General features: G+C 45.9%; 2 protein-coding genes across 4 annotated transcripts; one reads left to right on the top strand and one right to left on the bottom strand.

The window, feature by feature from the left end:
• Positions 1-1,197: 1,197 nt before the first annotated feature.
• LOC112876010 lies at positions 1,198-5,490 on the top strand. Of its 3 annotated transcripts, none has more exons than XM_025940036.1 (5): positions 1,198-1,317; positions 3,658-4,476; positions 4,568-4,741; positions 4,851-4,970; positions 5,054-5,490. In XM_025940036.1, exons 1-5 carry the CDS (start codon positions 1,267-1,269, stop codon positions 5,156-5,158), a joined length of 1,269 nt encoding a protein of 422 aa, XP_025795821.1. In that variant the 5' UTR covers positions 1,198-1,266; the 3' UTR covers positions 5,159-5,490. The 3 variants fall into 3 exon arrangements, with proteins under 3 accessions (XP_025795821.1, XP_025795823.1, XP_025795822.1); XM_025940038.1 differs by lacking the exon at positions 1,198-1,317 and adding an exon at positions 2,706-2,833; XM_025940037.1 differs by lacking the exon at positions 1,198-1,317 and adding an exon at positions 2,706-3,558.
• A 167-nt stretch (positions 5,491-5,657) lies between these two features.
• Positions 5,658-8,241, bottom strand: LOC112876011 (60S ribosomal protein L23). The gene is made up of 4 exons (XM_025940039.1): positions 8,170-8,241; positions 7,769-8,053; positions 6,018-6,059; positions 5,658-5,931 (listed from the first exon to the last, which is right to left on the bottom strand). Exons 1-4 carry the CDS (start codon positions 8,180-8,182, stop codon positions 5,849-5,851), a joined length of 423 nt encoding a protein of 140 aa, XP_025795824.1. The 5' UTR covers positions 8,183-8,241; the 3' UTR covers positions 5,658-5,848.
• Positions 8,242-13,208: the final 4,967 nt, after the last annotated feature.

The following is a 13,208-nucleotide window of genomic DNA, read 5'->3' as shown; positions in this document are numbered from 1 at the left end:
TTGCATGGCTCCGCATCTAGCGCTATTTTTCTACCCATGTTTCCTTTCTGTTAGATTCGTGCTAGATATGCATTAGGATAACAATAAGTTCTCACTAATCTAGTTCATTTGGCGCCAGATTCAGCCTGGTTAAATTGTGAAGGCAATCGAGATGCAATTTTTTTCACTGGCAAAAACTTGAGGCAAGATTAGTTGTGCACCAAAATTAACGTCAATGACCACATCCGTTTTAACTCACATGCGGAGGGGGTTTAGAGGATTAAGGGTATTTTTGTCCCTTCGCATGTAAAAGGTGGGATGATAACTCAAAATGTAACTATATTTGAGACAAATTTTGAACCCGTAATGTAGATATATTATAAGACAGAGGCGGTAGAGTAGATTGCTATCGCGCCTCTTACACCTTTAAAGATTTACAGAAAACAAGTGATAAAAAGGCTGTTGACAATCACTATAACTGTTGGAGAAAACTACAAACGTTGTAGTGATAAAAAGGCATAAATAATAATATAAGTACTAAGGCAATTTTATTACACTTAATTTTTTTAACTTATATACTCATTACCCCATAACACAAATCTAAAACATTGAAATTTAAGTTTTGGAGAATAAGGTTTCTCCCTTTTAAACTATAATATTATCCAAATAATTGGGTATGCTTTATGAAAAATAAAATTCGAGTTTGGCTTAATGAAGTGGACATATATTGATTTTGTTTATGTTGTGGTTGACTAAATATGTACTTTGGGTCAAATGAGAACTTACCAATCACTAGAAAATAACAAATGAAAATATCTCATATTCAGTGTAATTCATTAATGAAGTAAAATATATACAACCAAGTGATCAAAATATAACATTTAACTCTATTATGAAGTAAACCTATTAAATCATCAGCACGCCCTGTTGTCACAACGATAAGTATACACATGTCTAGGCTAGGATACAGCTTGAAAATTGCCATCGAGTAAAAATTATTATCAGACTTGATCTCGGTGACTTAATGGAATAAAGTATCTAGTTGGTGTAAATTTAATCATGTCACACACACGTCTATGTTGGAGATGCAACCTAGGAGCAATGGTATCAAACGGTACCTCCACCTAAGGCATCTGCCTAAACTCTATATATAGTTGGTTGTGTTCTCATATAGTTGATACATGTCTTAAAGACGACCTTGTTTCTCAATTCCTACACCTTCTCTACCTTTTCTCTAGCTTATTAACACCATCGTTAGGAAGATTTAGTGGCCCCTGATAGGTGAAGATGATGTTTGTGATGAACTGGATCAAGACATCTTCAAATGAGATATGCAGTGTAATTTGCTCCAACATCTTCTTTAATTTTGTCTATCTCTCCTAGTTTTAATGTCACTATGATGTTATCAATTGAATTGATTTTTTATTTTATTGAAATTTAGATGCATTTTTACTCATAAATTAGTGTATATTTTGTAACTTATTAAGGTGGATATATCATGTTCTTAAGCAAATGTTTTAATGCTTTTGTTTAAACTAATTAACAAGTACTATGAAGTTATCATCTCACTTAGTTCACGAGGAAGAACAAGGTCTTGTTTTAGGAGTTCTTGCTTTAGGCATCTATTATATGCGCTATTATCGATGTTGCGCCTTGCTCCAGAAGATTGCATGCAATTCTGCAATAGTATGTGTGCACCTTCTTTGTAGTTCTATACTATCTTTGCAACCATCAACACTCATGTAAGGTCCATACTATTTTTCATTGAAGGATTTGGTTATTTGTCGAAACCTCTAGACCTATTAGAGAATCATGTTACACTATTACATGAATAAATCATGAGATAGAGTCGCTTACGATTTGTTGCATAATCACGTACTCATCGTGTGCACGCTTCACTACTTTTTGTGACGTCTGGCATCTAGTTCTTCAGAAGCATCTGCCAAAATTGATGGCTTGGCTTGATATGTCACCAACCTAAGGGTTGCTGATGCTCACGCTAAAGCGAGAATGTCTTTTCACTTTTCTTCTCTAGCTAGGTCCTTGTACACAACATTTCAACTGATATTTTCTGTCTTACGATACAATACATAACAAGGAATTATCTGAAAATATGGAAAAATATACTTTGCAAATTTATACACGAATATAAAGAGTTCTATGTTATCACTGCCCATGAGAACTTTCAGTTGGTAGCCTCTCTAAACATCACTGCCCATGAGAACTTTCAGTTGGTGCTAATCATTGCCCGAGCTGCTAGTTCGAGGCATGGTGATGCGCAGCTTAATTCAGCATATTTTTTCATTGTCGATGAACATGAGTAATTAAAAAAATGCCACTTTCTACCTACAAAGGGTAAAAGAAAATAAAACGATGTCTCGGTCAAAACCGAGCTAGGAGTAAGGGAAACTAATCTTGGATAGGCAAAGAGGTGGTTAAGTAGTTGCTCATGAGCTATATTACAACACATAGCATGCACAAAAATAGTTAATTTCCCGTCGATTTTTTGCTGAAAGATCACGTAAATTAAGATTTGGCCAATAATATGACATATCTGTAAACCCTTCTCCTAAATAAGCAAGTAGTACTGTTTGCTTGTTGAATCCAAAGTTCTTGCCGTCTCTTATGGGCTATAAATAGCCTGTAAACTTTCTGTTGTTCGTCTTCTCGGCATTATAAATAGAAGCTGTTGCCATTTGCATGATCTATGAGTTTTCACATCCTTTCTTGTCTTCAATCCTCTCCAATCTGATCACCCTCCTTCAACAACAGCGAAAGAGAGAAGAGAAATCGTTCGCCCTAGCGGTTCTGGGGTCGGAGATCCACCATGCTTGACGACGACCATCCCTTTGCCGTAAATCTCCTGGACTAACAACATTAGGCTCAATTCAATGTGTTCCCTGGAATTGTTTGAGAGTTTCAGAGCCTCTGAGAAAGGAGTTTTCGGGCCTTTCTTCAACGCTTTTTTTCGGTCGACGCATGGTTTGATGCATGCATGCCCCCCACCCCCTTGTCGCCCTTGCTTGTTCTTGATCGGGAATCCATTGGATCGGCAATGGCCATGCACGCTTTGATCTTGCTGGACCAACGGGCATGTGGTGCAATAATTGTTTGGTGCCTATCCAAGAAAAGCAAAAAAGAAGCAAGATCAGGAAGAAATCTTTCAGCTTTTGGACCCCCCTGCGGTACCAAGAGAATAGATGCCCCGACTTGATTGTTTTAGCTTGTTGGTCTGGATGAACTTTATATCCATTTCGCCGGGAATTTTGATTATTGGGACATCTCTTTTGCTTAAATTCCCCAATCCCAATAGTAACATTCGCCAGCATACGTACCCTCATACTGTTCTTGCCATCCCCAGAGAGATGGCAAATGGAACATTACTGTTGCAAATACAATTGTGCGGCATTTGATTCCCCTGGAAAGAAAAGACTATAAAAGAATCACAGAAATAATTTCACAACACAGAGTCGTTAGCGGTTTGCGATTTCGATCTCGAATCGTGCAAATCTTTTGTGTGTTCTTGAAAAAAGTTCTCAATTTAGCATTAACATGACGATTAGTATTTGTACACTACAGGTTTGCAGTACACAGTTGTTCTATTGATGAAAAAAAAAGAAGCTTGGTCTGAAATGGATGTTGCTGACAAGTTCTTGGTTACCCTCTGAATTTTCGCAGGATGACATCTCGAGCCCCATTGCGGCGCACATCCTCGACTTCTGCGACGATGGCAGCGGCGGGGACCTCTTCGCGGCCGTGAACGCGGCCTCGGACATGTTCACGGCGTCCTCAGAGGACGCCTCGTCGTCGTCCGTAACGACGCCTCCCGCGCCCTGCAGCCACGGCGACAACGTGTCGTCGGGCGCCACGGCCGCTGCCTCGGCCTTCTCCCCCATGCCGTCCCTGGACTCCACCCTATCGGCGCTCCTCGAGGAAGACGATCCACCAGTTCCTGACACCGAGATCCTCCTCCCCATCGATTACCAGTTCGCGGCAGCGGTGGCCGGGGATGAGCCCCAGCCGGAGCAGCAGTTTGGTCAGGTCCCGGTGGTGCTCCCACTGGCCGCCGCGGCTGAACAACCGGCTCTGCAGACGCAGATGAGCAGCACGGCGTCCGAGCTCATGCACCTCACCTCCTCCGCGTACAGCGACGAGTGCTTCGCGGCGGCGATGGCCGGAGGAGGGTACGTGGGCCTGGACGAGGCCCTGTGCCAGCAGCAGCAGCAGCCGCCGCAGCCCGGCGCGTTGCTCCCCGCCGGCGTCATGGAGACCGCGGCGCAGGGATGCTTCTTCGGCAAGGACGCGGCGGCGCAAGGCGGCTTCTTCGGGGCCGGCTGCACCGGCATGGTGATGTCCATGATGGGGATGGAGGAGATCGGCGAGTACCAGCAGATGATGGAGAGCGCGAGCGCCGCGCTGGCCGCCACGCACAGCCCCGACGCGGACTCCGCCGCCGTGGCGCAGATGGCGTTCGGCGTCAACGCCGGGGAAATGCAGGTAGAGCTCAGCGCCGGAACACGCGGCATGAACCGAACGCGCACAACACGCATGCACGAGGCATGACACGTTTCTTGGTGGTGCGCGCCAGATGGGCTGCGGCATGAGCCCGGGGCGGCTGCCGGCGGGCGCGGCGGCGACGGAGGCGTCGAGCCTGGAGGACGCGAGCTTCAAGATCGCAAAAATCAGCGTGGAGGAGAGACGGGAGAAGATCCACAGGTACATCAAGAAGCGGAACGAGCGCAACTTCAGCAAGAAGATCAAGGTAGGTGACGCCACGAACGCAAGCGCCATCCCATGGATTCAAATTCACCTCGGACCATGCATGTTACTGACGGCATTGCTGTGTTCTTGTTGCGCCGCAACAATGGCAGTACGCTTGCAGGAAGACCCTGGCGGACAGCAGGCCCCGCGTGCGCGGCAGATTCGCCAAGAACGACGACTACGGCGAGCCGTCAAGGGCGATGCAGAGCCACGACGAATATGATCAGATTGTAAGTAAATCTCACGAAACTATACGAATCCGATGAAATTCTGGACGACATTGGTTGAACACGATCGGATTGCTTGTTTCCAGGCCGGCTTGAAGGAGGAAGATATGCTCGACACTGACGCCCTGCAGGCGCACCTCAGCGGGATGAATTCCTACATGTACAACCACACGGTCGAGTCCTGGATGTAGTGCAAGCGAGACCTGGCAAACGTTTCCCGTTTCTGTTTCCAAATTTTGTGCAGATTTCAACAGTATTTTTGTTATTTGGTCCCATGGAATAATTTATACTGTATAGGTTATAAAGTGCAGTGCGCAGCTTGAGTTGCTCGCTATAGATCTACTCTAGTAGTCTTGCTTCTGTATGCCAGTCTTATTTCAACTTGTTGCAAATAGCCCATAGTTGCATCATGCAGAAGAACCAGGGCAATTCGAAGTTTTGATGAAAATAACATGTATCAAATTTATATACCTTCTTAATAGAAAGACAGTTCCTGGGATCACACATGGTATTCATGTCCAGATCCATCAATTTGACAGTTTCCATTCTAAGAAACCATCACCAGAAATATTATATTACTGAAACCAAACAGAGAAAACGCAAGCTGAATCGTCGAGTCTCTGAAAGCACAAATGGGAATCTGAGCCCGAGCCAGACAGGAAAACAAGAGTCACAGCACCAGCCAGCCCATTGCCAAAATGACTAGGAGGTTCACAATTCTCCCTTGATTGTGTGCTTTCCACTTGAGTTCAATTATCATAAAACATTTCCAGGAACAGATAACTCGCAAGTACATTACCATAGATGTTCGGGTACAAAACTGCATCAGGTAAACCTAAATAAGGAGCACACGAAACTCTCAATTTCCCCAAATCCTGATATCAGACAATGGCATTTGCTGCGCTAGCGATCCTAGGCCAAAGGTCAGCACACTCCTTGCCAATGGGTCCAGTGATAGCTGATCCTGCAAAAGGAAAAACCATGTGTTGAGCAATTGTGCACCCAAGACCCCAAGATTAAGAGATTGCATCGAGTAGCATGCCACACTACCTTTCATCTCGCCTTTCGGGTTCACAATAACCCCAGCATTATCTGCAAAAGCAATTTACAACAATTGTTCAGTTCTGAAGTCAAATACCACAATATGGAATTAACAGCTAAAATAAACAGCAACATGATTTGTACATCCTCCTGAAACTTCTGGGAGACATTGGCATCTATCTAATTAACAGAACATGCACGAATAGGTCGATCAACAAGAGAATATTCGAAATGTCCTACATAATAGTGACAATTGACATTTTGTATCAAACAAATAATCTAGTCCTACATTGGAGACATCATACAATGAAATATAAGGAATGTATGTCTCATGGCAAGTCCCAAAGTTTCATGGCAGCAACGCCGCTACCCAAGGCGATGGAATATGAGACCACTTCCGGATGGAGAAATTCTTACAAAGAAGAAAGCCTCAACAAGAAGAAGCTTCTTTTATGACGTCTACTTAGGAATATGCAAACATGGAAGGTTTGCTCCATATATAGCAGAAGAACCTTGCAGCCCTTCCGTCATTTAGTGTCGTTCAATCCATACTACTAAAAGCCAACAGGAAAAAGAACAAACCAAGCTATGAAATGCTAATAGCCAAGAGTAGATCAAGCAAATCCTATTCACAAAGAAAAACATTGAAACATACACAATCAGACAAACTGCGAATCAACAGTAAGCTCATCAAAATGCCCTAAGTGCACAAATAAAAGGGATATCTCGGGAGTGAGATTTTGCAACAAAGTAATAATATAGATACCCCTGAAAGAGACATCATATAGTGGTATATAAGAAATATGTGTCTCATGGCCAGTCCCAAAGTTTCATGGCGGCAACGCCGCTACCCAAGGCGATGGAATATGAGACCACTCCCAGGTGGAGAAATTCTTACAAAGAAGAAAGCCTCAACACCAAGAAGCTTCATTTATGACGTTTGCTTAGGAATATGCAAACATGGAAAGTTTGCTCCATAAAAAGCCGAAGAACCTCGCAGTCCTTCCGTCATTGAGTGTTGTTCAATATACTACTAAAATCCAACAAAAAAAAGAACAAACAAGCTATGAAATGCTTGGTTCTAACCAGCAGATCAAGCAAATCGCATTCACAAAGTAAAACATTCAAACATACACAATCAAGCAAACTGCGGATCAGCAATAGACTAATCAAAATGTCCTAAATGCACAAATAACAATGATATCTCAGGAATGACATTGTGCAACAAAGTTATAATGTAGATACCCCTGAAAGAGACATAATATAGTGGCATATAAGAAATATATGTCTCATGGCCAGTCCCAAAGTTTAATGGCGGCAACGCCGCTACCCAAGGCAATGGAATATGAGACCACTCCCAGGTGGAGAAATTCTTACAAAGAAGAAAGCCTCAACTCCAAGAAGCTTCATTTATGACGTTTGCTTAGGAATATGCAAACATGGAAAGAGTTTGCTCCATGTAAAGCTGAAGAACCTCGCAGTCCTTCCGTCACTAAATGTCATTACATTACATGCTACTATAAGCCCACAGAGAAAAGAATGAAACAAGCAATGAGGTGCTTGTTCCAAGCAGAGGATAGATAAATCGATGAGGTGCCTACTACAGAAAGCGGTCAGTGAAATTCACTACAAGCAACAGAACTCCAGAGACGCACACTACATACAGATTATAAACAAAGAATCAAAACAGACCCCGCTATGGTTCCGGTTGGGCACCTCGAGATCGAGCGGTAGTAGGACCAGGAGGCGTCATTGGTTACCTTCGAAGTACATGTAGACTCCGTCCTTGCGGCGCCACGGCTTGCGCTGGCGGACGATGACGGCGGGCATCACCTTCTTCCTGAGGTCGGGCTTCCCCTTCTTGACGGTGGCCATGACCATGTCGCCGACGCAGGCGGACGGCAGGCGGTTGAGCCTGCCCTTGATGCCCTTGACGGAGATGATGTAGAGGTTCTTGGCGCCCGTGTTGTCGGCGCAGTTCACCGTCGCCGCCACGGGCAGACCCAGCGACATGCGGAACTTGTTCCCCGCCGTCCCTCCCCTCCCTGCGCGCGTTCCATTCCGACACAGTGGACAGCTGAGTTAGCAAAGACGAGAGACGGGCGACGGAGGAAGGAACCGGATCGGCGGGAGGGCGGACGGAGGTGAGGGAGCTACGTACCGCGCTTCGACATGGCGGCGGCGGTGGCGGCGGCAGCGCGAGGAGAAGGGGTCGGCTAGGGTTTGCGCTGGCTCATGCCTTATAGGGGGGAGAGGGCGAGGTGGTAGTTGGGCTTGGGCTCGGGAAGCGGGCCGCACGAGGGGCGTGCTGTGTTGGTGGCATCCGCGAGGCCCGTTCTGTGAATTCGGCCTTCTCAACCTTTTGGGCTCTGAGGCCGATCGAGCCGAGCCGCCACGCACGTTCCTGTCATGACCCATGAAACATTGCAGACCTTTTTAAAAAAAAGATAAAAAATTGGGAAAAGAGGTGCCGGTTGGGAATATTTTGAAAAATGGTTACCTTCCGTCCGCTGATCGGGCGGGAGGCGTGGGGCCGGGGACCTCCCGCCCATCCAGCGGGCGGGAGGTTCCCCGAGGGCCTCTTCGCAAATAAAAAAGTTATCTTATTCGCGAAGAGGTCCCTGCGGGGGCATCCCGCCCATCCAACGGGCGGGATGTGGTCCTGAGGGGCATCCCACCCTTTGGTCGGGCGGGAGGCCCCCCTGGCTATATAAGCCCCAACCTGCCCTAAAAATTTTATTTTATCCAGCAAAAATTAGAAAAAAAAAGAAAGAGAGGAGAGGAAGAGAGAAGAGGAAGCGGCGAAACCCTGTTCACACGTCGATTTGGAGGTATATTCTCATTCTAGCCGTATAATTACTTGAAAATAACTATAATCTAGGAAATATTTCTTAGAGTAGTTATGTTTTGAATAGTTTTTAGTATTTTTATTTATTTTTAGTATAATTTATATTCTGAATAGTTTAGAATCTGTAAAATATAATCTGAGAATCGCTGAAACTTAGGGTCGTCGTTGTGTATTAATATGTTTTCAGTATATATTACGGAGAAAGAAATGTGATTTATGGGCCGAATGGGGTAGATTTAAGTGAATTCAGCTGTGCGGTCAGAGGAATTACCAGACCGCACGAGAGGACATTTGAATCCCTATACAACTAGTTAATGAGGGGATTAAGAATTAATCAGGAGACACACACTATGAGTGTTCAGTGCGTCATAAATCGTACCACTCACGCTTTGATCTGGGAGCTGATGCCACTTGCAAGCAACGAGGACTGATTAACTTATCTACAAAATGCAAGTTATTGGCAATGGCCACTGGTACTCCTTGTCAGTGTGCACCAGAACCTTTTGATAAATATTGAAGCTGCTCTGGGGGATGAAAATATTGATGAAGAATTTGAGGAGGTAAACATTGAGGCAGGTGGCACCGCAGCACCTCAATGCATGGTTGATGAAGGGGAGAACATACCCTTTATTGTTGAACAGCTGCAAGATGAAGAACGTGAATTGGATGAAGCAATGAATACCGATTCGTCTGATGATGATGATAATGTGCCTGAAGAATGGGTAAGCAGCGACTTCAGTCATCTTGTCGTAGATGACGGATCTAACGGGCCTTCGGATTGCAGGGAGAATGAAATTATCCAGGGTGCGTGGTACCACTCAATTGAAGAGGTGAAGGAAGCCGTTAAGTGTTGGTTTCTCTCTTATGCGAGAGTTTAAAACAGTCGAGTGCAAATCTCGTAAGTACGATGTGGTATGTGTGAAGGAGGTGTGTCCGTGGTGGGTGAAAGGATCGATGGACCAAGAGGGGGGGTGAATTGGGCCTTTTTCAATTTCTAAAACAAGATAAAACAACCTTAACCTATGCAAAAACTAGAAAGGCTCCAATTCACCAACCGGATAACTAAACAACCTTCACAAGCTAGTTAAGATGAAAAGAGATAAAGCCTAGCAAGGTAGAGCTAACTAGTGATTCCTAAATCAAGCACATGAATGAATTGCATGAAAGATAATGCTTGAAAAAGAAAAGTGGACAAGGGACAACCGGATTTTTTTTCCGTGGTATCGATGTGTTGGCACACACCCCTAATCCACGTTGTGACACTCACAAAGAGTATTGTCACCTCCCAAGTCACCAAGACGAGGGCGCTCACTAAGAGTCTCCGTTTACCATCCCGGTGTGGTGGAGATCAAGCCACGTACAAATCTCTTCTCCGGGCTTCCACAATCCTTGGCAAGCTCCGCGAGAATCACCTCGATCACCAAGATCGCCTAGGTGATGCCAATCACCAAGAGTAACAAGCTAAGGCCTTCACTTGAACAAGAACCAATCACAAAGAATGGATGCACACAAGCTTCTCTCTACTCAAGTCCTTAATCTTGCTTCTTGAATGATTGAATGAACAAGTGTATGAAATGTTGAAGCTCAAGGTGGCTCTTGACTATAGTATGTGTGTTTGGATGTTGCCTGGTGTCAAGAGTAGTAGAATGACCCATTGGAGGGGTATATATAGACAGCTCACACGAATAGAGCCGTTGGAGAAAAAGCTGCCAGAAAAACTGCGTAGCGCCGGTTAATCCGACGTCCCTCCAATAGTCATCATCGGTTTAACCGGTGTATGTAAACTGTCACTTCTGAAAAATAGCCGTTACAGCTTGGGCAGATCAACCGTCGTTGCATCGGTTTAACCGGTGAGTGTAATCATCCATTGAACAACTGAAAAACCAAGTCACTGGACAACTGCACCGACGTCAAATTTCAAATAGCGTCGGTTTAACCGGTGAGTCTATTTGTCCACTGATCAACTGAAAACCGAGTCTCTGGACAACTGCACCGACGTCCAATTTCAAATAACGTCGGTTTAACCGGTGTATTGACTTGTCCCAACATGGTGACCTCGTTTAACCGACGTATAGAAAACTTTAGACGTCGGTTAATCCGGTGATAAGGATTTTTCTGAATTTGCCTTTTCTGACTTGAGTCTTGAATGAAATCCAAATATTTTTGAGATATAAGTTGAGAACCACTTATTTGAGCTTCTAGAAACCTGAGTGACCATTGTGTGCATCCATTTTCAAATGACCATGTCCATGCTCAAGTTACTAAGCCTAAACCCCTCTTAATAGTGCGATCACTACAAAACTATAAAACCTATACTGACCTAAGTGTCCTTCTCAACCTTATGACACTTAGGACTAGAAAGATCCTTAGTCTTGACACATTATAGAGTTGAATGCCGAGATCGCCTTTTTGAATAATGAAAATTAGGGGCCTCTTTTGACATATAACCAAATGAGCAATAATGATCTATAAAGCTGCACAAACTTATTAGTCACAATAATGGTTGTCATTAATCACCGAAACATACCTTAAGGGCCTAGATACTTACAATCTCCCCCTTTTTGGTGATTGATGACAACACAGACATAAATAACGAGAGAGCGAGAAAGATATGGCAAGAATAAACACAGGCAAACTCGAAAGAAAGGAACCAAAGAGCTCAAAGGCTCAAACGAAATCCATAGATATGTCTCAAAAGCTCAGCATGCTCAAACGACAAATGTACATATCCATGAACTAAAACCAAATATAAGACAATATATAATACAATAAGAGACAACAAGGTTCTGATCGAGCTCTCTCTAAAGCTACCCTCCCCCTGACTCCCTCTCCCCCTTTGGCATCAAAGCACAAAAAGGCTAGCTACTGATCCGGGTGCCGCGGGACGGCGAGGAAGCGATCCGGGTCATCATCGTCGTCGTCGTCGTCAGACGGAGGATCCTCAGTGACAGACGGTAGCTGCTGATCTGATGGGCCTGCTGGTGCTGAGCTGACCGGAGGTGTAGCTGTCGTCGAGGCTGTCGTCGAGGCCCTGGTGCTAGCACTGCCTGGGAGAGGGTCCGTGGAAGTAGTAGCCGGCTCAGCAGAAGATGTGTCAACATCTGAAGTAGTGAGTGCTGATGCTGCCGGCTGTGACGACTGCTGAAGTAGGGACACCTCTCCGCCTCCCCCTGAAGGTAATGGCTGTGGTACGACGGGGAGGCCAACGGACTGCACTGCAGAGGGTGACTCCTGGAAGAGTGAGGTCGCAGGCAGAGGAGAGAAGAGAGGACGACTCGCAGACCCAAGTAATGCTGACAGTGAGAACATGATCTCTAGGGTCGCGGAAGAAACTGGAGCAGTAGTGGCCGGAGCTGGTGTGACTGCAAGTGGAGGTGCTCCGGTGCCCTGAAGGCCTGACTGTCCTGGCTGCTGAGGGGCGAGTCCGGTGTGAGAATATAGCTGTGAAATCATCCCGAACATCGCCATCATGCCCTGCTGCATCTGCTGAAACTGAGCGTCCGTCCTCTGAGAGACTCTGTCAATAAGTCCGACGAAACGCTCCTCTGTAGCAGCTCGCTCTCGGGCGGCCTCCCTCTGGATCTGTGCAAGCTGGGCCTCATGGGCTCTCCTGGCCTCCTCCTGAGCACGGCGATCCTCTCTCTGCTGTGTGACCAGCTGCTGTAGAAGTGCGGTGAGCTCAGACGGCTGAGACACCTGAGACTCTGAAACTGTAGTAGCAGCAGCTGTCACTGGAGCTGGCTCTCCGGAACCTCCTGCCTCATGATCATGACTAGCTGGGGCTGGTGCAGGGAAGTACTCCTCATCCTCGGAGGAGTCTGACTCTAGGTCTGACCAATGAATCTCATCATCTCCTCCGGGAAGCTGTGCCTCTGCGGCAAGCAGTGCCTCATCCTCCTGGGCCACTCGGGCCTGTACCTCTGGTGACAATCGTGCCATGGCAGCACGATCTGCCTGTCTCCCTCTCCTCCTGTCTGAGGGTGCAGTCGGTCGGTAAACTGGAAACCAGGGAGTCTCGTCCTGTCTGTAGACAGCACTGATGGGTGACTCAGCTGGCACAATCATGGAGCAAATAAAACTGATCCAGTGAGCATATGAGAACTGACGCACGACTCCCATCCCATCAGTGATGACATCCTCAATCTCTGCCAGAATAAAATCAACAATATCGAACGGCTCGTGAGTGAGGATGTGAAGTAGTAGCAGCTGCTGCAGACCAGTGAACCCCTCTAGGTAGCCACTCCTCGGGAGCAAAGTCCTCCGGAGTGCCATGTGAACTGCGTAAGCCTCTGGGGTCAGCAGGCTGGGAACTCTGGCGTAGGAAGCCGGGAAGGGCTGGCGGAAGCACTGTG

Source organism: Panicum hallii, chromosome 9 (assembly GCF_002211085.1).
Source record: "Panicum hallii strain FIL2 chromosome 9, PHallii_v3.1, whole genome shotgun sequence".
Lineage (NCBI taxonomy): Eukaryota > Viridiplantae > Streptophyta > Magnoliopsida > Poales > Poaceae > Panicum > Panicum hallii.
The sequence above is the reverse complement of the archived record's forward strand: the minus strand, read 5'-3'. Positions and strand labels throughout refer to the sequence as shown.

What these genes read in the sequence shown, in the direction of transcription:
- LOC112876010 (XM_025940036.1), top strand. Translation starts at nt 1,267, where the DNA reads ATGATGTTTGTGATGAACTGGATCAAGACATCTTCAAATGAGATATGC. An exon ending in CTTCAAATGAGATATGCAGT is followed by an intron (nt 1,318 to 3,657) that starts GTAATTTGCTCC and finishes GAATTTTCGCAG; the next exon opens with GATGACATCTCGAGCCCCAT. An exon ending in ACGACGAATATGATCAGATT is followed by an intron (nt 4,971 to 5,053) that starts GTAAGTAAATCT and finishes GCTTGTTTCCAG; the next exon opens with GCCGGCTTGAAGGAGGAAGA.
- LOC112876011 (XM_025940039.1), bottom strand. An exon ending in AGTCTACATGTACTTCGAAG is followed by an intron (nt 6,060 to 7,768) that starts GTAACCAATGAC and finishes TTGCTTTTGCAG; the next exon opens with ATAATGCTGGGGTTATTGTG. An exon ending in CCCGAAAGGCGAGATGAAAG is followed by an intron (nt 5,932 to 6,017) that starts GTAGTGTGGCAT and finishes TTCCTTTTGCAG; the next exon opens with GATCAGCTATCACTGGACCC.